General features: G+C 42.4%; 1 protein-coding gene across 2 annotated transcripts in view; it reads right to left on the bottom strand.

Moving 5' to 3' along the window:
- The window catches only part of LOC126484148 (ataxin-10), a 97,527-nt gene that overhangs the window by 66,635 nt on the left and 6,672 nt on the right, over positions 1–24,220 (bottom strand). Inside the window, exons 2-3 of one of the 2 annotated variants that reach the window (XM_050107546.1) lie at positions 15,929–16,141; positions 11,303–11,641 (exon numbers count right to left, since the gene is read on the bottom strand). In XM_050107546.1, coding sequence (XP_049963503.1) covers positions 11,303–11,607 — 305 coding nt within the window. In that variant the 5' untranslated portion in view covers positions 11,608–11,641; positions 15,929–16,141. The remainder of the gene's footprint in view (positions 1–11,302; positions 11,642–15,928; positions 16,142–24,220) is intronic. The other variant, XM_050107545.1, reaches the window with a different exon arrangement.

The following is a 24,220-nucleotide window of genomic DNA, read 5'->3' on the forward strand; positions in this document are numbered from 1 at the left end:
TGTGGCATTTCAGTCTGCCCTTTATCAAACAATGGAAAATCCAGGATGGAATGTAACAATATTATGAGAAGTAAACTTGCTACTCACCTTATAGTGGAGATGCTGACTCGCAGATAGGCACAACAAAAAGACTCTCACAATTTTAGCTTTTGGCCATTAATGCCTTCGTCAACAATAGACAGCCATACATGCACACACAAACGCAACTCACACACACGACTGCAGTCTCAGACCAGTTGTGTGTGAGTTGCTTTTGTGCGTGCGTGTGTGTGTGTGTGTGTGTGAGACGAAGGCCTTAACATCCAAAAGCTATAATTGTGAGAGTCTTTTTGTTGTACCTATCTGTGACTCACCATCTCCGCTATGTGGTGAGTAGCAACTTTCCTTCTCATAATTTTGTTGCCCTTTATCAAAGTTGTATATGCCAGAGGATTTCCTCATTTGTCCTGTATAACCACCAGCGTGATTCCCCAGTCATCTTTCCTCTGCTTTAAAACTCTCCTTACCACCTCACCCCAACATTCACTCTTGTGGTGTGGAGTGCTTATAATGTTTAGGCTCATCAGTGTGGATGTCTTATGTGTCCCAGAGGGTAATTGTTATGACTTGCATCAACAGCAAGCCATTCCATTGGCAAGAAGCACATCTTGAGTCTGCAATTTCAGCCATCCTCACACACTTGGTGGTTAAGCCACATTTTCTCTCTGGATTATGGTTGGTTGGTTGGTTTGTCGGATTGAAGAGACCAGACTGCTAGGGCCATCGGTCCCTTTTTCCAAAACCTTCAAACACCCACAAAGAATAAAAACAAACAATGGAGATGACAAGAGATTACACAGGACAAGAAAGACTCAACCAGAGATCAGACAAAAGGAATTAAAATCACACAGAGTGTGACAGTGGTTGGCCAACCATAGAGACAAAAAAGGAAAAGCCACCCACCAAGAAACACACTAAAAACTCAGTCTAAAATCATATGCCAAAGGCCAGTCTCAACACAAAATAAAGATAAACACTTGGCTCAAGTGATAAAAGCCCCCTGCACAAATAAAACGCAAAACTAAGCCTGCCATGGCAGTGTCATCTGTTAAAAGTGCAGGGAGCGTATCAGGCAGCGCAAACACCTGCCTGAACGCAGTTAAAAGGGGACAGGGCAACAAAATGTGGACCACCGTCAAAGCGGATCCGCAGTGACATAGAGGTTGGTCCTCACGGCACAATAATTGGTTGTGCGTCATCCAGGTGTGCCCAATGCGCAGCATGCAGAGGACAACAGACTCCTTGCGAGAGACCCACAAGGAGGAGTGCCACGCACCAGTAGCCTCCTTGATGACCCGAAATTTGTTGGGTGAAGATAGGGAGCGCCATTCTTCACCCCAGGTGTGAAGTAACTTCTGCCACAAAACGGATCTGATGTCATTCTCCAAAAGGCCAATCGATAAGGCTGGTGCACCGACAGCCTGTTTGGCCAGCATGTCAACATGTTCATTTCCTGGGATGCCGACATGACCCAGTGTCCACACAAAGACCACAGAGCGGCCACAATGGGGAAGAGTATGGAGGGACTCCTGGATAGCCATCACCAGACGAGAGCAAGGGAAACGCTCGTTGATAGCTCGTAAACCACTCACTCAGGGAGTTGCTACAGATAACTAAGGACTCGCCTGAGCAGGAGCAGATATACTCTAGGGCACGAAAGATGGCGAGCAGCTCAGCAGTAAAAACGCTGCAGCCAGCCGGCAATGAGTGATGTTCGTAATGTTCCCCTAGAGTGAGAGCATAACCGACACGACCAGCAACCATCAAACCATCACTGTAAACAACGCCAGAGCCCTGATACGTGGCAAGGATGGAAAGAAAGCGGCAGCGGAAGGCCTCACGAGGGACTGAGCCTTCGGGCCCGGTGCCAATTCGAGCTGAAGGCACGGGCGGGCCACACACCATGGGGGTGTACGCAGAGGGGTCCAAAAAGGAGGTGGAAGAGGAAAAACCCCAAGCCCGGAGAGAAGCTCTCTGACGTGGACCGCGATCGTACAACCCAACCGGGACTGACGATCTGGGAGATGGATGACCGACTGAGGGAACAGGAGACGATAATTAGGATATCCAGGCAAGCTACAAACGTGTGTAGCATAAGCAGCCAGTAAACGATGGTGCCGTAACCGCAGTGGAGGGACACCTGCCTCCACAAGTATGCTGTTCACAGAGCTGGTCTGGAAAGCTCCAGTGGCAAGTCGGATGCCACTGTGAAGGATGGGGTTCAGCACCCGCAACACAGAAGGGGATGCTGAATCATAAGCCAGGATCCCATAATCCAGACGGGACCCCCCCTCCTTTTACCGACCTCCCGACTCAGCAGCATTAGTGGCAGAACAACCGAGAGAAAATTTGGAATACATTTCACATAAATTTTCTCAGCATGTTATAGTCTTAGGTGGAGATTTCAATTTACCAGATATAGACTGGGACACTCAGATGTTTAGGACGGGTGGTAGGGACAGAGCATCGAGTGACATTATACTGAGTGCACTATCCGAAAATTACCTCGAGCAATTAAATAGAGAACCGACTCGTGGAGATAACATCTTGGACCTACTGATAACAAACAGATCCGAACTTTTCGACTCTGTAAATGCAGAACAGGGAATCAGTGATCATAAGGCCGTTGCAGCATCCGTGAATATGGAAGTTAATAGGAATGTAAAAAAAGGGAGGAACGTTTATCTGTTTAGCAAGAGCAATAGAAGGCAGATTTCAGACTACCTAACATATCAAAATGAAAATTTCTGTTCCGACACTGACAATGTTGAGTGTTTATGGAAAAAGTTCAAAGCAATCGTAAAATGCGTTTTAGACAGGTACGTGCCGAGTAAAACTGTGAGGGACGGGAAAAACACACTGTGGTTCAACAACAAAGTTAGGAAACTACTGCAAAAGCAAAGAGAGCTTCACTCCAAGTTTCAACGCAGCCAAAACCTCTCAGACAAACAGAAGCTAAACGCTGTAAAAGTTATCGTAAGGAGGGCTATGCGTGAAGCGTTCAGTGAATTCGAAAGTAAAATTCTATGTACCGACTTGAAAGAAAATCCTAGGAAGTTCTGGTCTTACGTTAAATCAGTAAGTGGCTCGAAACAGCATATCCAGACACACTGGGATGATGATGGCATTGAAACAGAGGATGACACGCGTAAAGTTGAAATACTAAACACCTTTTTCCAAAGCTGTTTCATAGAGGAAGACCGCACTGCAGTTCCTTCTCTAAGTCCTCGCACAAATGAAAAAATGGCTGACTTCGAAATAAGTGTCCAAGGAATAGAAAAGCAACTGGAATCACTCAAAACAGGAAAGTCCACTGGACCTGATGGGATACCAATTCGATTCTACACAGAGTATGCGAAAGAACTTGCTCCCCTTCTAACAGCCGTGTACCACAAGTCTCTAGAGGAACAGAAGGTTCCAAATTATTGGAAAAGAGCACAGGTAGTCCCAGTCTTCAAGAAGGGTCGTCGAGCAGATGCGCAAAACAATAGACCTATAACTCTGACATAGATCTGTTGTAGAATTTTAGAACATGTTTTTTGCTCACATATCATGTCGTTTTTGGAAACCCAGAATCTACTATGTAGGAATCAACATGGATTCCGGAAACAGCGATCGTATGAGACCCAACTCACTTTATTTGTTCATGAGACCCAGAAAATATTAGATACAGGCTCCCAGGTAGATGCTATTTTCCTTGACTTCCGGAAGGCGTTCGATACAGTTCAGCACTGTCGCCTGATAAACACAGTAAGAGCCTACGGAATATCAGACCAGCTGTGTGGCTGGATTGAAGAGTTTTTAGCAAACAGAACACAGGATGTTGTTCTCAATGGAGAGACATCTACAGACGTTAAAGTAACCTCTGGCGTGCCACAGGGGGAGTGTTATGGGACCACTGCTTTTCACAATATATATAAATGACCTAGTAGATAGTGTCAGAAGTGCCATGCGGCTTTTCGCGGATGATGCTGTAGTATACAGAGAAGTTGTAGCATTAGAAAAATGTAGCGAAATGCAGGAAGATCTGCAGCAGATAGGCACTTGGTGCAGGGAGTGGCAACTGACCCTTAACATAGACAAATGTAATGTATTGCGAATACATAGAAAGAAGGATCCTTTATTGTATGATTATATGATAGCGGAACAAACACTGGTAGCAGTTACTTCTGTAAAATATCTGGGAGTATGCTTAAGGAACGATTTGAAGTGGAATGATCATATAAAATTAATTGTTGGTAAGCCGGGTACCAGGTTGAGATTCATTGGGAGAGTCCTTAGAAAATATAGTCCATCAACAAAGGAGGTGGCTTACAAAACACTCGTTCGACCTATCCTTGAGTATTGCTCATCAGTGTGGGATCCGTACCAGATCGGGTTGAGGGAGGAGATAGAGAAGATCCAAAGAAGAGCAGCACGTTTCATCACAGGGTTATTTGGTAACCGTGATAGCGTTACAGAGATGTTTAGCAAACTCAAGTGGCAGACTCTGCAAGAGAGGCGCTCTGCATCGCGGTGTAGCTTGCTCGCCAGGTTTCAAGAGGGTGCGTTTCTGGATGAGGTATCTAATATATTGCTTCCCCCTACTTATACCTCCAGAGGAGATCACGAATGTAAAATTAGAGAGATTCGAGCGCGCACAGAGGCGTTCCGACAGTTGTTCTTCCCGCGAACCACACACGACTGGAACAGAAAATGGAGGTAATGACAGTGGCACATAAAGTGCCCTCCGCCATACACCGTTGGGTGGCCTGCGGAGTATGAATGTAGATGTAAATGTAGATGTAGACTGAATTAATGCCTGGTAGAGCCGTAAGAGGGTAGATCAGTCGGCTCCCCAGCTGGTGTGGCTCAAGCATCGCAGAGCATTAAGATGCCGCCAACACATCTGTTTAAGCTTCCGAATATGAGGGAGCCAAGTCAACCGGGCATCAAAAACCACACCCAAAAACCGATGTGTCTCCACCACAGCAAGAGGTTTACCGTCAAGATAAAGCTGTGGCTCAGGGTGAACAGTGCGTCACCAGCAGAAATGCATAACGCAGGTCTTGGCAGCCGAAAACAGGAAGCCATGCGCTATAGCCCAAGACTGCGCCTTGCGGATAGCACCCTGCAGCTGACGTTCAGCAGCTACAATGCCAATGGAGCTATAGTAGAGGCAGAAGTCATCAGCATACAAGGACACTCAGACAGACGTTCCCACTGCCGCAGTGAGCCCATTAATTGCAATTAAAAACAGGCAAACACTTAAGACAGATCCCTGTGGTACCCCAATCTCCTGAACTTAGACGGAACTATGGGATGCCGCAACTTGCACGCAGAAGGTACAATGTGACAGAAAATTTTGAATGAAAATCGGCAGCAGACCCCGAAGACCGCAACCATGAAGCGTTAGAGAGGATGTGATGTCGCCTTGTCTTATCGCATGCCTTCCGTATGTCAAAAAAGACAGCGACTAGGTGCCGATGGTGGGCAAAGGCAGTACGGATGGCAGACTCCAGGCTCACCAGATTATCGGTGGCAGAGCGGCCCTTATGGAACCCACCCTGAGACAGAGCCAGAAGGCCCCAAGACTCAAGGACCCGACTCAAGGACCCAACTCAACCGCCGGCTCACCATGCGTTTGAGCAACTTGCAAAGAACATTGGTGAGGCTAATGGGGTGGTAGCTGTCCGCCTCCAGTGGGTTCTTGCCAGTTTTCAATACGGGGATTACGATGCTTTCCCGCCATTGCAACGGGAACTCACCCTCGACCCAGATACGGTTGTAAAGGTCTAGGAGGCGCCACTGGCAGTCCGCCGAGAGGTGTTTGATCATCTGACAGTGGATGCGATCTGGTCCAGAAGCTGTATGAGGGAAAGCAGCTAGGGCACTTTGGAATTCCCACTCACTGAATGGAACATTGTAGGATTCAGGATGGCGCGCATGAAATGAAAGGCTCCGATGTTCGAATTGCTCTTTAATGGAGCGGAAGGCCAGTAGGTAATTCGCAGAAGCGAAACTCTGAGCAAAATGCTCTGCTAAGCAGTTGGAAATTGTGTTAGGGTCAGTACAAACTGCTCCATTCAGTGAAAGCACAGGGACACTGACGGGGGTCCGATATACATAGAGTTGCCTAATATTGGCCCATACCTGCAATGGAGAGGTACAGAGGTACGGAGGCCAATGGTGGAGACATACCGTTCTCAGCACTCCTGCTTGTGTTGGCGGATGAGGCGGCGGGCCCGCGCACAGAGTCGTTTAAAGGCGATGAGGTGTTCTAATGAGGGACGTCGCTTGTGACGCTGGAGCACTTGCCTGTGATCTTTAATCGCCTCAGCGATCTCAGGCGACCACCAAGGCACAGCCCTCAGCCAAGGGGACCCAGAAAAACAGGGAATGGCAGATTCTGCAGCAGTAATGATGCCGGTGGTGACCAAGTGAACCACCGCATCAAGGGCATCGTTGGAAAGAGGCTCAATAGTGGCAACGGAGGAGAACAAGTCCCAGTCAGCCTTATTCATAGCCCATCTGCAAGGGCGCCCAGAAGAGTGATGCTGTGGCAGTAACTGAAATATAAGAAAGTGGTCACTACCACACAAGTCGTCATGCACACACTATTGGACAGACGGTAAGAGGCTAGGGCTGCAGATCGAAAGGTCGATGGCTGAGTAAGTGCCATGCACCACACTGAAATGTGTGAAGGCACCATCATTTAAAAGGGAAAGGTTGAGCTGTGCCAATACATGCTTGATGGTGGCGCCTCGGTCTGTTGCCACTGATCCACCCCACAGAAGGTTATGGGCATTGAAGTCACCCAGTAACAGAAAAGGGGGGCGGCAATTGGGCTATCAACGCAGCCAGGACATGCTGTGGGAAATCACCATCCGGTGGAGGATACAGACTACAGACAGTAACAGCCTGAGGCGTCCACACTCTAACAGCGACAGCCTCTAAAGGTGTTTGTAGAGGGACAGACTCGCTGTGAAGGAAGTGAAGGACGTAGATGCAGACGCCACCAGATACCCTTTCATAAGCTGGCCGGTTCCGGTAATAACCCCAATAGCCACAGAGGGTGGGAGTTCGCATTGCACTGCTTCACCACAGTGCCAAACAGTGGTCACTGAAGCATGTTACAGAACTCGCAAAAAAAAAAAAAAAAAAAAAAAGAGAACTGATTATGCCAACCAGACACCAGCTTTGGCATCATATTTGCCATAATGGAGCCAGCAAACATGGGGTGAACTCACTGAGGTGCACACTATTTACTGTCTCCCAGAGAAATCATCTACCAGTTCCACTCATTCACAAAACTATTACTCAAGGGGGATTATTAAATCGTCTATTTATACTGTTGGTATTGTTACTCCTCAACTGTAAATCCATCACAATGGGTGTGTTTTTGCTGGGGTACTACTTATTCCAGTGTCCTGAAACACAAAATATTCTACCTATACAGCTAACACAGGTTCAGGACTAGAAGTATTTACCAGAACATATTCAGAATCTTAGCTTTTGTTCAAAGCTGTTTGTGCTTTCTGCAATACAAACAATTTTTAACTGCTCAGAGGACTAACCTGGGATATGAAATGCTGTGGATGCATTAACCCCAATAACACCAACCATTCCGTTCCTAATCAGGATTTTTTCAGCAGCAGTATAGGCACACCCTCATTAAAACATGAACTTGTACACACACACACACACACACACACACACACACACACACACACACACACACACCAATTTGATGGGACATCATGGTAATAAAGTCTAGTCATAGAGTCTTCAACAATTTCGTTTACATGAAGGTGTTTATAACGAAAAAAAAAAAAAAAAATTACACAACAACACCACCACCACCACCACCACCACCACCACCATTATACATTATATGCTATCAGCTCCAGTGTTAGATGCTATGGACCCAAATAAAACAAATTTCGCATGTTCATGTTATCTTACAATATGGTGTAATCCGCTAGTCTCATATGGCATGCATCAGCAGTCCTCCATGCTTCAGTACTGCATCGACATTCTCTTTAGTAATCAAGAAAGATCCAGCTGGAAGTTTTCTAAGGCTTACATCAGCCTCAAACTCTGAGAAACATCACAATTTGCACATGCTATGACAGACTTAACAGGAGGCGCTTGATGTTTTCAATGAAGGGCATGTTGTTGTTGTTGTGGTGGTCTTCAGTCCTGAGACTGGTTTGATGCAGCTCTCCATGCTACTCTATCCTGTGCAAGCTTCTTCATCTCCTAGTACCTACTGCAACCTACATCCTTCTGAATCTGTTTAGTGTATTCATCTCTTGGTCTCCCTCTACGATTGATTTTTACCCTCCACGCTGCCCTCCAATACTAAACTGGTGATCCCTTGATGCCTCAGAACATGTCCTACCAATCGATCCCGTCTTCTAGTCAAGTTGTGCCACAAACTCCTCTTCTCCCCAATTCTATTCAATACCTCCTCATTATTTACGTGATCTACCCACCTTATCTTCAGCATTCTTCTGTAGCACCACATTTCGAAAGCTTCTATTCTCTTCTTGTCTAAACTATTTATCGTCCATGTTTCACTCCCATACAAATACTTTCAGAAACGACTTCCTGACACTTAAATCTATACTCGATGTTAACAAATTTCTCTTCTTCAGAAGCGCATTCCTTGCCACTGCCAGTCTACATTTTATATCCTCTCTACTTCGACCATCATCAGTTATTTTGCTCCCCAAATAGCAAAACTCCTTTACTACTTTAAGTGTCTCATTTCCTAATCTAATTCCCTCAGCATCGCCCGACTTAATTTGACTACATTCCATTATCCTCGTTTTGCTTTTGTTGATGTTCAACTTATACCCTCCTTTCAACACACTGTCCATTCCGTTCAACTGCTCTTCCAAGTCCTTTGCTGTCTCTGAAAGAATTACAATGTCATCGGCAAACCTCAAAGTTTTTATTTCTTCTCCATGGATTTTAATACCTACTCTGAACTTTTCTTTTGTTTCCTTTACTGCTTGCTCAATATACAGATTGAATACTTGCTCAATATACAGATTGAATAGCATCGGGGAGAGGCTACAACCCTGTCTCACTCCCTTCCCAACCACTGCTTCCCTTTCACGTCCCTTGACTCTTATAACTGCCATCTGGTTTCTGTAAAAATTGTAAATAGCCTTTCGCTCATTGTATTTTACCACTGCCACCTTCAGAATTTGAAACAGTGTATTCTAGTCAACATTGTCAAAAGATTTCTCTAAGTCTACAAATGCTAGAAATGTAGGTTTGCCTTTCCTTAATCTTTCTTCTAAGATAAGTCATAGTGTCAGTATTGCCTCACGTGTTCCAACATTTCTACAGAATCCAAACTGATCTTCCCCGAGGTCAGCTTCTACCAGTTTTTCCATTCGTCTGTAAAGAATTCGCATTAGTATTTTGCAGCTGTGACTTATTAAACTGATAGTTCGCCTGTCTCATACATCTTGCTCACCAGATGGTAGAGTTTTGTTAGGCCTGGCTCTCCCAAAGCTGTCAGTAGTTCTAATGGAATGTTGTCTACTCCCAGGGCCTTGTTTTGACTTAGGTCTTCCAGTGCTCTGTCAAACTCCTCACGCAGTATCGTATCTCCCATTTCATCTTCATCTACCTCCTCTTCCATTTCCATAATATTGTCCTCAACAACATCACCCCTGTTTAGTCCCTCTATATACTCCTTCCACCTTTCTGCTTTACCTTCTTTGCTTAGAACTGGGTTTCCATCTGAGCTCTTGATATTCATACAAGTGGTTCTCTTTTCTCCGAAGGTCTCTTTAATTTTCCTGTAGGCAGTATCTATCTTACCCCTAGTGAGATAAACCTCTACATCCTTACATTTGTCCTCTAGCCATCCCTGCTTCGCCATTTTGCACTTTCTGTCGATCTCTTTTTTGAGACGTTTGTATTCCTTTTTGCCTGTTTCATTTACTGCATTTTTATATTTTCTCCTTTCATCAATTAAATTCATTATCTCTCCTGTTACCCAAGGATTTCTATAAGCCCTAGTCTTTTTACCTACGTGATCCTCTGCTGCCTTCACTATTTCATCTGTCAAAGCTAACCATTTTTCTTCTACTGTATTTCTTTCCCCCATTCCTGTTAATTGTTCCCTTATGCTCTCCCTGAAACTCTGTACAACCTCTGGTTTAGTCAGTTTATCCAGGTCCCATCTCCTTAAATTCCCACCTTTTTGCAGTTTCTTGAGTTTTAATCTAAAGACCATAACCAATAGATTGTGGTCAGAGTCCACATCTGCCCCTGGAAATATCCTACAATTTAAAATCTGGTTCCTAAATCTGTCTTACCATTATATAATCTATCTGAAACATTTTAGTTAAACAAGGATGGGAGCAACTCGTCCGTCTCAATTATTAAGGACGTAATTATACGAGCACAATTATATCACAGCGTGTGATTTTTCTCTGTTGAAAGGATTGAATCCAATATGCCAGACACGTATGGTCCAGTATTCTTTATCAGACCCTGCTGGAGGGGTTACCTAATTGCAACGCATTCCTTCACTAACAATTAAGGAATTCATTCCTGTCATAAAAAGTGACAGTAAGAGATGAATGAGTGCAATCATAATGGTGAAACCTAGGAGAAAATGCAGCACGAAAGCTTGTCGACATGTGGTATTTCTGCACGTCTTAGATGGAATGGAAAAATCGACACTTCCAAGAGTTTCATTCTGCAATCATCATAATGTTATTTTAGTCTGCTAAAGTCTTGTACTGAGAAGATTTCTTGTGTTGTTGGTCAGAAAGATAGTTGCAGGCTTTTGTATTTTGTTACATGAAATATGTCTCCCTTGCAACTGTGTGGATTAGCCTGTTCCCAAAGATGAAGGGAGGCTAATACATACCACCTCCAACAGGTTCATTGATGCCTGCTTCACTTTTATTATTCATTTTAAAGTATCTACAATAAAAACTGAAAATGTAGAACTGCCTGAAATCTAAATAAAGCGTCAATGTAAGCTCTCCCAGTGTATACTGTTGGTGAAAGCTCTCTGGTTTCCAGCCAGGTGGCAGTGTCAAAAATACGCAATGTTTCCAAGAGTGTCATACTTATCATCTTTGCCGGAAGATGACCAACACTGACACCCAGCTGGAAACCTGAGAACTTCCCACCAATCTAAATAAAAGTTCAATGTGATTTTCCAAGTTTGTACATAACAAGATTATTATTACAATTAATGATTCCTTACTGTGAAAATGTAATCAGTACTCATGCTTGTACTTACAGTAGAAGCATCGAGAATTTCTTCCAAATACGCAATTGGTTTTCTTCATTTTTCACAATCAGATTCCCCAAAAACTGAATTCCAATCTGCAAACATGGAATCCACTGTTCATCTGCTGATGCATATGCAAATTCCAGAATTTTCACTGTGTCTTCAAGCAGTGTTTTATTGCTGCCAAGCTTATTCTGAGTATTAACCTGGCCTGCACATGCATTTCTCAATGTCCTAAAGCTTTCTGTCAAAACTTTAGCTGTACCATCTTTTTCAGATTTTATTAAATCCACACCAATGTGAACAACATCCATAAGTGCATCTAAAACGAGCGGTGGAACATTACTCCTGAAAAGAAAGAAAGATGATACAAAAATATAATAGGTATTCTGTAAACAATTAGTAAATGTTAATTTCAATATGCATGTGCTCATAACATAATTAAGAACCAGTGTCTCCTCCCCTCCCCCCCCCCCCCCCACCCCCTCCACACGGGGCACGCAGGCTCAATCTGGGCTGCCATTGGTTTCAATTTGGTCTGTGGAGGAAATTCATGGAAGATACAATGAGGCACTCACACTATACTCCTTCTAGGATGTATTTTCGGGTATTTCCATGATTAGTCACCAAAAGTGTTTTTCATTCAATATTTAAAAAAATAGTGTCTGTAGATATTAACACACCAAATTTTAAACACTTGAACAAACTGCCTGTAGCCAAAAATCCCAAAGTTACTCCTAATAGCTTGTTGACCAGAGCTGCCTGTCTCATAGCCATATTTCGTTTTTCTATTCTTTATCGTATTAAGATTAGTAAATATTTCTTATCTGTAGCAGACGTATTAGAACACTACAACTACTGAAACTAAAGGTAATTTATAATAATTAATTGCTTTTACAGGTATTTATTTTTTAAAATGACATTTTAAGGTGGTTGGCGTCTAATCTTAAGATTGTTACATTTGTCATGAATACTATTTCTTTATTAACAGCACTGTACAATTTTGCAATAAATGTTTATAAGACAGTTATTGTAAAACATCGTAAGTAAAGAAACGATGTTCACGATGTGCTAACAAATATGAACATCTAAAGTTGTGGTGAAAGTTAAATTAACATACTCTCAAAAATGCATGTAATGAGGTATATTTTGTTTGTGTGGTGTGTTGGGAAAAGGTGCTATTCATATTTGTGCATTACCCTATAAAGATTAACATCACAGGCACTATAGTTTTGACTTCATGAGCTAGGAGTCGCGGCACATGTTGAGGTAGCCCGTCAGCTTACATAGGTATGTGAATTAAGCCTGCAGGTCATAGAGATTGCCCACACCTATTGTAGCAGAAGACAGAGCAAGTTGATAAGAGTTTGCAGTTTATAACAGGCAACAAACTGATATGAGATATGCGATGGAAAGAACAAAGCTTAGGGTTTTGATTTCCCATACAGGATACAGTTATGAGAGATGCAGCATGTGCTCGGATTATAAAAGGATGGGATACAAAGGAACCTTGACTTTTTCAAAGGAACAATTCTGGCAGTAATCTTGAGTAATTTGAGGAAACCGGAAAAGCTAAATCAAGATGATTGAATAGGGTTTTGAACCCTGCTCCTCCAAAACATGAGTAGTGCCTCTGACTACTGTACCACATTCCTCAGTGTGTCATCTGAATAACATCTCCAGAAGCAGCAGAGTAAATACTTATAAGAAAGGAAATTCTGAAACTTGATGAAAACAGTAGGAAACACATATGGGTGAGTTGAAGTGAGTTTGCATGCATTTTGAACTGCAACATCACCTCAGAAAATAGTTAAGTTCAAAATGTTCAAATGTGTGTGAAGTCTTATGGGACTTAACTGCTAAGGTCATTAGTCGCTAAGCTTACACACTACTTAACCTAAAGTATCCTAAGGACATACACACACACATACACACACACACACACACACACACACACACACACACACACACACACACACACACACACACACACACAAGGCAGGACTCGAACCTCCGCCGGGACTAGCCGCACAGTCCATGACTGCAGTGCCTTAGACCGCTAGGCTAATCCCGTGCAGCAATAGTTCAGTGGTCAAATAACTTGCAAATATTAATATTGAGCTATTTATATAAACTAAATGGCCAAAAACTATAAACAATGATGTTTACAAGGAATGAAGAATAGATCTTTGATTTCCTAAACAAACACTTATCAGATGACTAGTCAACAGAACCTGCCAATATCTGAAGTCAGCTTTGATTTATGACATACGGTGTAAATGTGTGAATGTTGCTGTGACAGACTGATCTGGGGCATAGCTCAAAGTCAAACTTGTTGAAACCTGACAGTTTGGTTGAGAGTTTGTGAAGTCAAGGAATGTGATGTCTTAAGAAGAACTACAATTCTTGTTAGGTTACAGATTTTACTTATACTGAATTAGGAGCAATTTAAGTTTCCCATTTTGATGACATCATGGGTCAAAACAGAAAGTGGTATCGGTGAGTGTTTTGATTAAATGAAAAAGCCACAAGGTACACTCTACAAACTGAAATTCAATTTGTCATTGAGTAATTCTGTGTAAACATATGAATGCTGGGTTTCCAATTAACTTGTTGGCTCAACAGTATTATGAGAAGGATAGACTGCTACTCACTGCACAGATGCCAGGTTGAGTTGCAGACAAGCACAATGAAAAGACTGTTACACATTTAGTTTTTGGCCAAAACCTTCTCCAGAAAAAAAAAAAACACACACACACACACACACACACACACACACACTTTCATTCGCACAAGCAAGCACACTTCATGCACATGTGACTGCCACCTCTGGTAGATTGGGCCAGAGTGCAATTGTTCCATTTTACGAAAGTAGCAATCTGGAGGAGGCAGGAAAGGGGAAAGGATAGCAGGATACGCGTGTACATGTGGAGAAAGAGGGATCAGCACTGCAGGAAGAGCACGCAAGGGTGGATGAAGGGGTCAAAATTAAGGTGACGACAGGACAGAAGGTGGCAGAAACAGTTGGATGGACTGTGACCGAACAGTAGCTTGAGGCTGGGATACTTTAAGGAGCACAGAATCTGTTGCAAGGGTAACTCCCATCTGTGCAGGTCAGAAAAAATGTTGGTGGTGGAGGAAGGATCCAAATGGTCCACATTCCAAAGCAGCCACTGAAATCCAGCATGTTACATTCAGTTGCAGGTTGTGCCATAGGATGGTCCACTTTGCTCCTTGCTACAGTTTGGTGGTGGCTATCTACCCTGGAAGACAGCTAGTTGGTAGTTATACCAATATAAAAAGCTGAGAAATTATTGCAGTAGAGCTGATACATGACATGGCTGCTTTCACAGATGGCCTGGGCTCTAATGGGATAGGATAAGGTTGTGAAGGACTGGAATAGGAAATGTGAGTGAGTAAACTTGACAGGTCTTGCACTCTGATCTTTCACGCGGATATGATCACTGTGGCAAGAGGCTGAGGTTGGCATTGGGAGCAGCATAGGTAGGGACTGGGGTGTTGTGGAGGTTGGGTGGGCAACAGATCACCATTTTAGGAGGTGGGAAGGATTTTTGTAGGATGTCCCCATTTCAGAGCATTATGATAGATATTCAAAGCCCTGATGAAGGATGTGGTTCAACTGTTCCAGTACAGGGTGGTAAGGGGTGATAAAGAACCTTTGTAGCAGGTTCCTGGGGATGGTGGGAGGATTGGGGGTGTTTGAGGATATGGCACAGAAAATCTGTTTCCTAACTAAGTATGGGGGATAGTGCATGCCTGTGAAGTCCTTTGTGAGATCTTCAGCATATTGTGCGGGGGAGCTCCTGTGCTGCAGATATACCATATGGCTGTATGGGAGGGATATTTTGGTGTAGAAGGGATGGCACTGTCAAAACGCAGGTGTGGTTGGTAGGTTTAATGTAGACAGTGATGTGGATGGAGCCATCAGAGGAGGAGGAGGAGGAGATCAATGTCCAGAAGATGGCACACTGGGTTGAGGAGAGCCAGCTAAAGTGGATGGGAGAAAAGGTGTTGAGGTTGTGAAGGAATGAGAATAACTCATCCTGGCCCTAAGTGCAAATCATGAAGATATTATCATGAACCTGTATCAGACCAGGGGTTTGGGGTTCTGGGAGGAAAGTTTGCTCTAAATGGCCCACAAACAGTTGGCATAGGAAGGTGCCATTTGGGAGCCCATGGTTGTGCCACAGATTTGTTTGTATACTTCACCTTCAACGTGGGTCAGGATACAGTTGCATTCTGTCCGGAATGGCTGGAGATAGCAGTCGTGTGTGTGAGGCATGCTTGCTTGTGTGACTGTGTGTGAATTTTTGTTTTCTGAAGAAGGCTTCAGCAAAAAGCTTTTATGTTAACTCATTTTTTCACACCTTTCTGCGACTCAATGTGTGTCTTTATGGTGAGTAGCAATCAAATATTTTCATAATACTGTTGATATTCCAACCTGTACTTATCATGGTTTAATTTGTTGGCTCAATGTGTATGAAGTTTGATGGTTGCAACATATGTACTAGTCACTGTGACAAGTACTTCTTTATCATGATATGACTTATGTGCATACACACACCAGCAACTTTAATAGAACTAACAGTCAAATCACACCAACAAAAATATTACCTTGCAGATCTGTTGAAAACATGGGATGTTACATGACTTGCCAACAGTTGGTTCCATTCTAAAGAGACACACCTAACTAAAATAAATTCATAATGCCACTATATGCCTCTGTACTTCAATGATAGTCACTTATTTTCACTGCCACAATTTACTAGAAGAGTCAATCAATCTATTGCTTCCTTCTGTGTACATCTCTTGAAAAGAAATTGTTGGCTGCAACACACGGAAGACATGCTTTGTTGGTGCTGCACATTTTAGCATCTTTGACAAATTTTTTATTGACTGTATCATTATCTGTTTGTGTTGTGAAATTTTGGACATTCATGAGTGCCAAGATAAACTCTTACAGTTATTGTCAATTGTACGCTTAAACCCGATCGTGCTCTTAAAATTTTTGACGACAGTAAGTTAAGCCTTTTTCAAAACAACTATTCTGTAATTTCAATGTACAATTACATGAGAGAATGAAATTTATTTATTTACTTATTTGTTTATTTATTTATTTATTTTGAGAATTTTCAGATGTTTACAAAAACTAAATTTTCGTAAGTTACCATTACTAGTGTTTTGAATACGTGACTTATTTCGTAGCAAATCAGCATTTTGTGGTTCACATTTCTGACAAAGAATACATCACCTCTGAATTTCATCGTATATTAATGCAAATAAACATGAGTCTTTGAGAATTTTCAGAAGCTACCATTGTCCTTTGCATAATCTACAAGCAATCTGTAGCAAACTGGCATTTGTGATTTTGTTACTGTAGCAGATATTCTAACATACTGTGTTACACTTAAAGTGGACCTATATATATATATCTGCCTTTATCATACATTAACTGTTTTTGAGTTTGCTAACAACTGTAATAACTTCAAAATGTTTTAGGAAACTAGTAATTTTTACCACAGATTCTTATGTTGCCTTAACAGAAATCTCATTCTGCATATTTGCTTCAATTCTTGTGCGAGCAACTTTTTAGCTCAACAGATTAAAAGATAATCAGCAGGCTAAATTTAAAGTTATCTGTTCATTGCCTTGTAATACATTGCACCAGCCAAAATGCAGTTCCACTGTGAATGCTGTTCTCTAACATGGGATGAGTTGGCTGATATGTGTAAGCAGCTGGAAAGCACCCTGATTATTGTCCAACAATTGGCAACTGCTGTGAATCGGTGGGTCGGTAGAGCTCTCTAGAGTCGTGTACCTGTGATACCAGTACCACTAGAACCTCAAGCACTAGTCTCTCCTGTGGATCCTATCTCCTCTGCAGAAAGTACAGGATCTGTACCTATCTGTCCACTTGGCGTGAGTGGCGTGTCAATGGTACATCTAGACATCCTGTGCAGGGTGGACGGGGACCAGGGAGGCCTCTGGGTGTTATAAAGATCCCCCTAACCAACAAGTTTGCAGTGCTGTCTTTCCCTGAAACTGAGCCGCTGGGACTTAGACTTCACCTCCTTTTGGGAAACTGTCTTGTCCGGTGTCAAGACGAGGCAAACATGAAAAGGTATGATCTATTAATCATCAGCAGTTCAAATGTAGAGTGAATGATGGCAACCTTTAGGAAAATGGCAGCAAGAGATAGGAAAGGAAACCAGGTGCACCGTGTGTATGCCTGGCAGCCTCAGGCAACATGTTGAAGAGGCTATTCCGGCAGCCACTGAGGGAAGAGGGTGCAACCATCTGCCAGGTGTGGTGTACAGTGGAACAAATGATATCTGTCGTATGGGATCAGAAATCACACTTAGGTCATTCAAGCAACTAGCAGAGAAGGTTGTGAAGACCAGTCTTGCACACAGAGTTTCCACAGAGCTCACAATTTGCAGTATTGTCCCCAGAACTGATTGTAGCACTTTGGTTCTGAGTTGAGTGAAAGGACTCAACCAGAGACTTCTAATGTTCTGTGACAAGCTAGGCTGCAACTTCGTGGACTTGCACCGGATGTCTGAGAACTGTAGGGTCCACTTAAATGGTTCAGGTGCACAGTACACATCAGAGGCTTGTACTCAGATAGCTCACTGTGTGTGTGATGCACACAAGGGTTTTTTAGATTAGGTGACCCTCCATCCAATCCAGATAAAGATAGCTGTAGGAAATCCAAAGGTATCAGTGTAAGATTGAAAGAAATGTCTCCCACAAATGAGTGTATTAAAATCCTAATGGTAAATTGTGGGAACATTCGCAACAAAGTGCCAGAGCTTGAAGCACTCATGAAAAGCAGTGAAGCTCAGATGATACCGGGTACAGAAAGCTGGTTGAAACCTAAAATTGATAGCAGTGAGATTTTTGGGGAACATTTAAGAGTATAGAAAAGGATCAGCAAATAGGGAATGAAGGTAACATATTTGTCACAGTAGACAAGAAACTCAAAACCATCAACATAGAAACAAGCTGCATGTGAGACTGTTTGGGCAAGGCTCAGTATCAGTATTGGACATAAAATGACAATTGGAGCCATATATCACCCACCAGACTTATCTTCTGATGTAACGGAAAACTTCGGAGAAAACCTCTGTTCACCTGTCCGCAAGTTCCTCAATCATACTGTAACCATTGATGGAGACTTTAATCAACCAACAATCAATTTGGAAAATTACAGTTTTGTTAGTGGCAGGCACAATAAGACATCCTGTGAAACATTACTAAATGCCTTCGCTGAAAACTACCTAGAACAGATAACTCAGAACCCCACTCATGATGGAAATACATTGGATCAAATGGCAACAAACAGACCTGACCTCTTTGAGGATGTCCACATCAAAACTGGTATCAGTGAGCATGGCGCAACTGTGGCAACAATGTTTAATGAAGTACAAAGGACAATTAAGACAAGTAGAAAGATGTTTACATTCAGTAAACTACATTACAAAAATCAGTAGTGTCATATCTCAGTGAGGAACTTTAAACTTGCAGTACATGGCAGGAGCAAGTTGGAACTAGAGAACTAGGGGTCAAGTTTAAAAGAATAATTGACTATGCACTGGAAAGACATGTAGCCAATAGAACAGTTCATAATGGGAAGGAACCTCCGTGGTATACAGCCACTGTAAAAAAACTTCTAAAGGAACAGAGACTAGAGAATATGGTGTCTCCAGTATCACTCAAGTAGTCTTCTCCCAATATTTAATCTTCTTGTCTTTCACAACTTTTGGCAATCAAGATTCTTGTGAAGGCTTACCTGCTGTGGTGGTAGGAATGGAAGGAGGACGGGTAGCCCTGGGATCCATGGTCCACGGCTCCTTCAGCCACTAGCTTGTGTCAGGTCTCCGATATGTGACTTTCCGGTGAGAAGGTTTCCAGAAGGAAACCAGTAGATTCCTGGACAAGGATGTTGTTTCTTCAGCAAAGAGTGGTTCCTAAAGATGGTGCCACAGAAGCCAAGAGTGGGGATGACCTACTGCCCCCATAATCAAATTTATTTGTACTGTCATCAGATGCAGACATCGAGGGAGTAAATACACCAGGTACTGTTCGTTACCTAGCCTCGTTAATGGCGGAGGTCAATACCACAGAGACTGGATACAAACAATCATGCTTTAAAATATAAGAGGAACTCTATAGCCTTTAGTTCCTGGATTTTGCATTCCTGAATTAAGTTAGGCACACCCCCCCCCCCCCCTTCCTGACCCTACATGAACCAGGGACCTAGCCATTGACGAGGAGGCTTGAGCGCCTCAGTGATACAGATAGCCATACTGTAGGTGCAACCACAATGGAGGGCTATCTGTTGAGACACCACACAAGGTGTGATTCCTGAAGAGGGATAGCAGCCTTTTCAGTAGCTGAAGGGGCAACGGTCCGGATGGCTGACTAATCTGGCTTCATAACACCAACCAAAATAGCCTTGCAGTACTGGTACAGCAAATGGCTGAAAGCAAGGGGAAACTACAGCCGCAATTTTTCCCCGAGGGCATGCAGCTCTACTGTATGATTAAATGATGATGGCATCCTCTTGGGTAAAACATTCCGGAGGTAAAATAGTCCCCCATTCAGATCTCCAGGTGGGGACTACTCAGGAGGACACCATTATCATCACAAACAAAACTAGCACTCTATGGATCGGAGTGCGGAATGATAGATACCGTAATCAGGCAGGAAACTGTAAAAAGGCAGAAATTTAAGGAGATGGGACCTGGATAAACTGAAAGAACCAGAAGTTTCTTGCCAAGAAACACCTCAAGACCACAATTGACATTGGTGTATGACATGACACTAATGTAGTTACAGGTACGGTTTCCTCTTAATGACACCGCATGGGTCAGTCATACTATGACAACCCTAAGCTACATTGGTTGTAACTGTTGTTTGCAGCACATATCACAGATAAACAACTGGAAATTCAATGGATGCTGAAAAATCTTTATTTGTATGTGAAATCATTCTGCCTACAGTGTTCTTCACACCTCTTAACAGGAGCATAAGAAAGGATTCGTACAGCTATTACATAGAATAGTACCATGTAAATAAGAGGAATCTGATGGGCACAGAAATATTTTGGGCTATTTGTTTGCATTCCATGAATTGGAAAACAAAACTTATATGAGCATGCTGGCTGTGATCAAACAGGAGAGAAAGCAGGCAGAGAGTGGTGAGGGAGGGTTAAGGAAAGGTGGCCAAGAACTAGGAGTGAGGAACTGCATGCACACTGGATAGGAATGTAGCACCAGTGAGCTGGTTTTGGCCAGCAACAAGGGTAGCTGTCCAAAGCATATAATGAGTGGAGGAATGGTGGGTGAAGAGATGAAACACAGGAAGAGAGAGACTGCAGAGAGGAAGATGTGACTGCAGAATAAGTGAAGTTTCGGTCATGATTCAGAAGTGGCGGTGTGTGTGGGACAGAAGCTGACAAAGACTGAGAACAAGGTTATTATAGTATCATAAAAAAATGTGCCTTTTTGTCATCACATTCACATTTCTTCTCAGCAAATTGCGGTTATTCGAGTAAAGAACATGGTGAGCACTTTCACCAATGTGATTCACTGGTGAAGCAACAGTACAAAGGGAAATTAAGTGTAACACACTAGTTGATTACTGCTGTATTGTGAAAAATGCTGCTGCAACATAATACCAGACAGAGGCCAATAAAAGTATATTCTTCAGGTTTTTTTTTTCTCTTTCTTTCTTTTAAGGTACGTACAATAACTATCATAACCTCAAAGAGCTAATCAATAAATTTAATTGTTTTAGGGTTCTATACTAAACTAAACTCCAGCCGAACAGACCTCGAAGGCCCAACAGTACCAACCGGCCGCCGTGTCATCCTCAGCCCACAGATGTCACTGGATGCAGATATGGAGCACACAGCTCTCCCTGCTGTATGTCAGTTTACGAGACCATAGCAACTACTTCTCAATCAAGTAGCTCCTCAGTTTTCCTCACAAGGGCTGAGTGTACCCCGCCTGCCAACTCTCGGCAGACCGGATGGTCACTGATCCAAGTGCTAGCCCAGCCCAACAGTGCTTAACTTTGGTGATCTGATGGGAACCTGTGCTACCATTGCGGCAAGGCCATTGGCTTTAGGGTTCAATGACCAACAAAAGTTCAAGAAATCATACTCAACTTTTGAAAATTTGAGGTTTAATCAAATAAAGGAGGGCCTTACCACCTCTCTACAACCAATACATTATAAATGTTTATTGAAGGTCAGTTGTCAGTACCTGCACCACATCTCAGTCCTCTGTAGGTTTTCCTGCATGTTTCTACAACTGTTGTAGCTTCTGTGTGTACAACAGCATTGTCTGTGAACAGCTTCATGGAGCTTCCAATTTCTTTTACCAGGCCATTCACATATTACAGATTCTGTTAAGCTATGAGATCCATCATAATTAAAATATTTTAAACACATTCCTTTAAATCTTTTTGAAGAACTCCCTTTTTCACCCTCTTAAAAATTCAAACTACTTGGTGAATGCTACAGGGTGGACTACTTTTCTTTTAGGCCAGTTCGGTAGGACTTTTACGTAAGGATCATAAACAGAGATGCTGCTTCTGAAGAGACATATTTGTGGTGATTTCTTTTGTTTTGAGAAAGAGCAATCTCATGGACTAAAACATACTTGTAGGGTAGATGAGAAAATGCCACAAACTGAGACTCCTCAACGGGAGACTTTATTTTCGATACATGGTTAGCTTGCATTGTAGGCTATGCACTCCTAATTCTGAACATTTCTCCTTGATGGGTCTTGTCATGTTGTCCAGAAGACTTTAGAATACCAACCTGAAATTACTATCCCATCTACAACCACCACACAGGTTGTGTGAAGACCACTTCCCTCGAAGAAAGTGTACACCATTTGTTTCCTCACACTTCATGGTCTTGGTATTTTCTGGCAAGACCCAAGTATACAAATGCACTTTATTTCAGGGCCATATATGTACAACTGCATTTTATCTTTAGTTACAAAATTATAAATGTTACTTTTGAGTGAGCAGAATCAAATTTTTGTAGCACAGGCTGGCAGAATCTGCTTGTAGCTTGAGATTAGAAGGTGAAGTATCCAAGGACTACTTTTATTTCTATATACCTTAAAGATTTGTATGTAGGATCTGCTATGTTTATACCGAGCTGATAACAAGAATGTAGTGAATTTGTTTGAAGGTGCAATGAGGATCCTCCAATTGTAGAATGGAAATGGAAAATGTTCTAAATGCTATTTTTTCACAAAACACATTTTCGGTGTTACTGTGTTCTTGGTACTCTGGTGCATGTTCCTAGACTTGTTCATGGTGTCTAATCATGGAAGAATGTTTACTACTTTCATTACTAAACGTAATATGGTCTTTGTGCCGTGCAGTACTATGCAATGGTGTTCTAAGTGCATGGATCAAGGTCTCCACCATTTAGCCCAGGATGGCTTGAGGAGGAAAGAGCTGTGACAGAGGTCTTGCAATTGCAGAGAAATAGAGAAAGGTAAGTAAGGCCTCTATTCCACTGCAAAACAGAAAGACCCAACAATGATGTTGCCATTTCTTCTTCAAAGGCACAGCGAGTTTTTACAGAAAACTTTGCAACACAACACCTGATCTCAAGAAATGAGCTGTGTTAGAAATAGAAATCAATACCTAAAGGTTTTTTTGTTTTATTTTATTTTATTATCGTCTTGTAAATGATTTTTGTTGAGAACAGTTCTACTAGTTAAAATATTACTGCTGTATTTCTGTACCAGTACTATCACAAATAAAATACAGTGCCTCTGCATCAATGACACTTTAAACAAAAACTTTTGCATTGGTGATTAGGCCCAGTCAGTTTCCTGGTATGGCACATAGAATGTACTTAATAAATTACTTATTTTCTAGTCTGTGTCATTATTTTTTGCAGTGATGTGACTGTGGTATCAGAATGCCTTCTTGATTTTTTGTATACCAATACATACAAAACAAGAAACTGTCTTTGACTTTCTTGACAAATGTAGGATTTGGCACTTAAGAACCTCTTCCATTTCCACTTTTCAATTATTGTCCAGGCTCTACACTCATTTTCTCCCATAGTTGAAACAAACTTTTGTATTGAACAAAGTTTCTCTTGTGTCCAAAGTCTATACAAACTTGCTTTGGAAGGTACATAGTCATCGAAAGCATGCTGAAAACACACCTAGTGGTATGGCTGAAGTTAGACTCCCAACCCACAATTTCTCCAAGTTTAAATATGAGATTACACAGTGTATACTCTGTATTAGACTGATAGCTACTTTTGCACACACTGTTGAAAGTACACCATGGTTTTCTTGGTTGACTGATTGTCTGATAAATTTCTAACAAGTGCCTAGCATAACTCATTAATGGTGTACTTCCAGGTTTACACCAACAGAAACTCGCCTGTACATCCAGAAGCACACCATTAGTGAAATGTTTAAAAAAAGAAAATCATGCAAACAGCTTACATGTTAGATGCTCTGCAGAACTGGGAAATAAAGGGTGAAGCCTAAGATAAGCTGAAGCTTGGATTCAATTCACTATGTGACTGTGTGGAAATGAATCAAATGTCTTCTGAAAGTCAAAGAACAAGCGATACAAGGTGCTCTCCGCAAAACACAATACAGTGGCTTGCAGAGTATTTCTGTAGATGTAGATGCACACTGAGGTGACAAAAGTCATGTGATACCCCCGAATATTGTGTCTGACTTCCTTTTGCCCAGCATAGTGCAGCAACTCAATGTGGCACAGACTCAACAAGTCACTGGAAGTCCCTGCAGAAATATCCAATCATGTTGCCTCTATAGCTGACTGTAATTGTGAAAGCATTGCCAGTGCTGGATTTTGTGCACAAACTGACCTCTCAAGTACACCCCA

Source organism: Schistocerca serialis, chromosome 6 (assembly GCF_023864345.2).
Source record: "Schistocerca serialis cubense isolate TAMUIC-IGC-003099 chromosome 6, iqSchSeri2.2, whole genome shotgun sequence".
NCBI lineage: Eukaryota > Metazoa > Arthropoda > Insecta > Orthoptera > Acrididae > Schistocerca > Schistocerca serialis.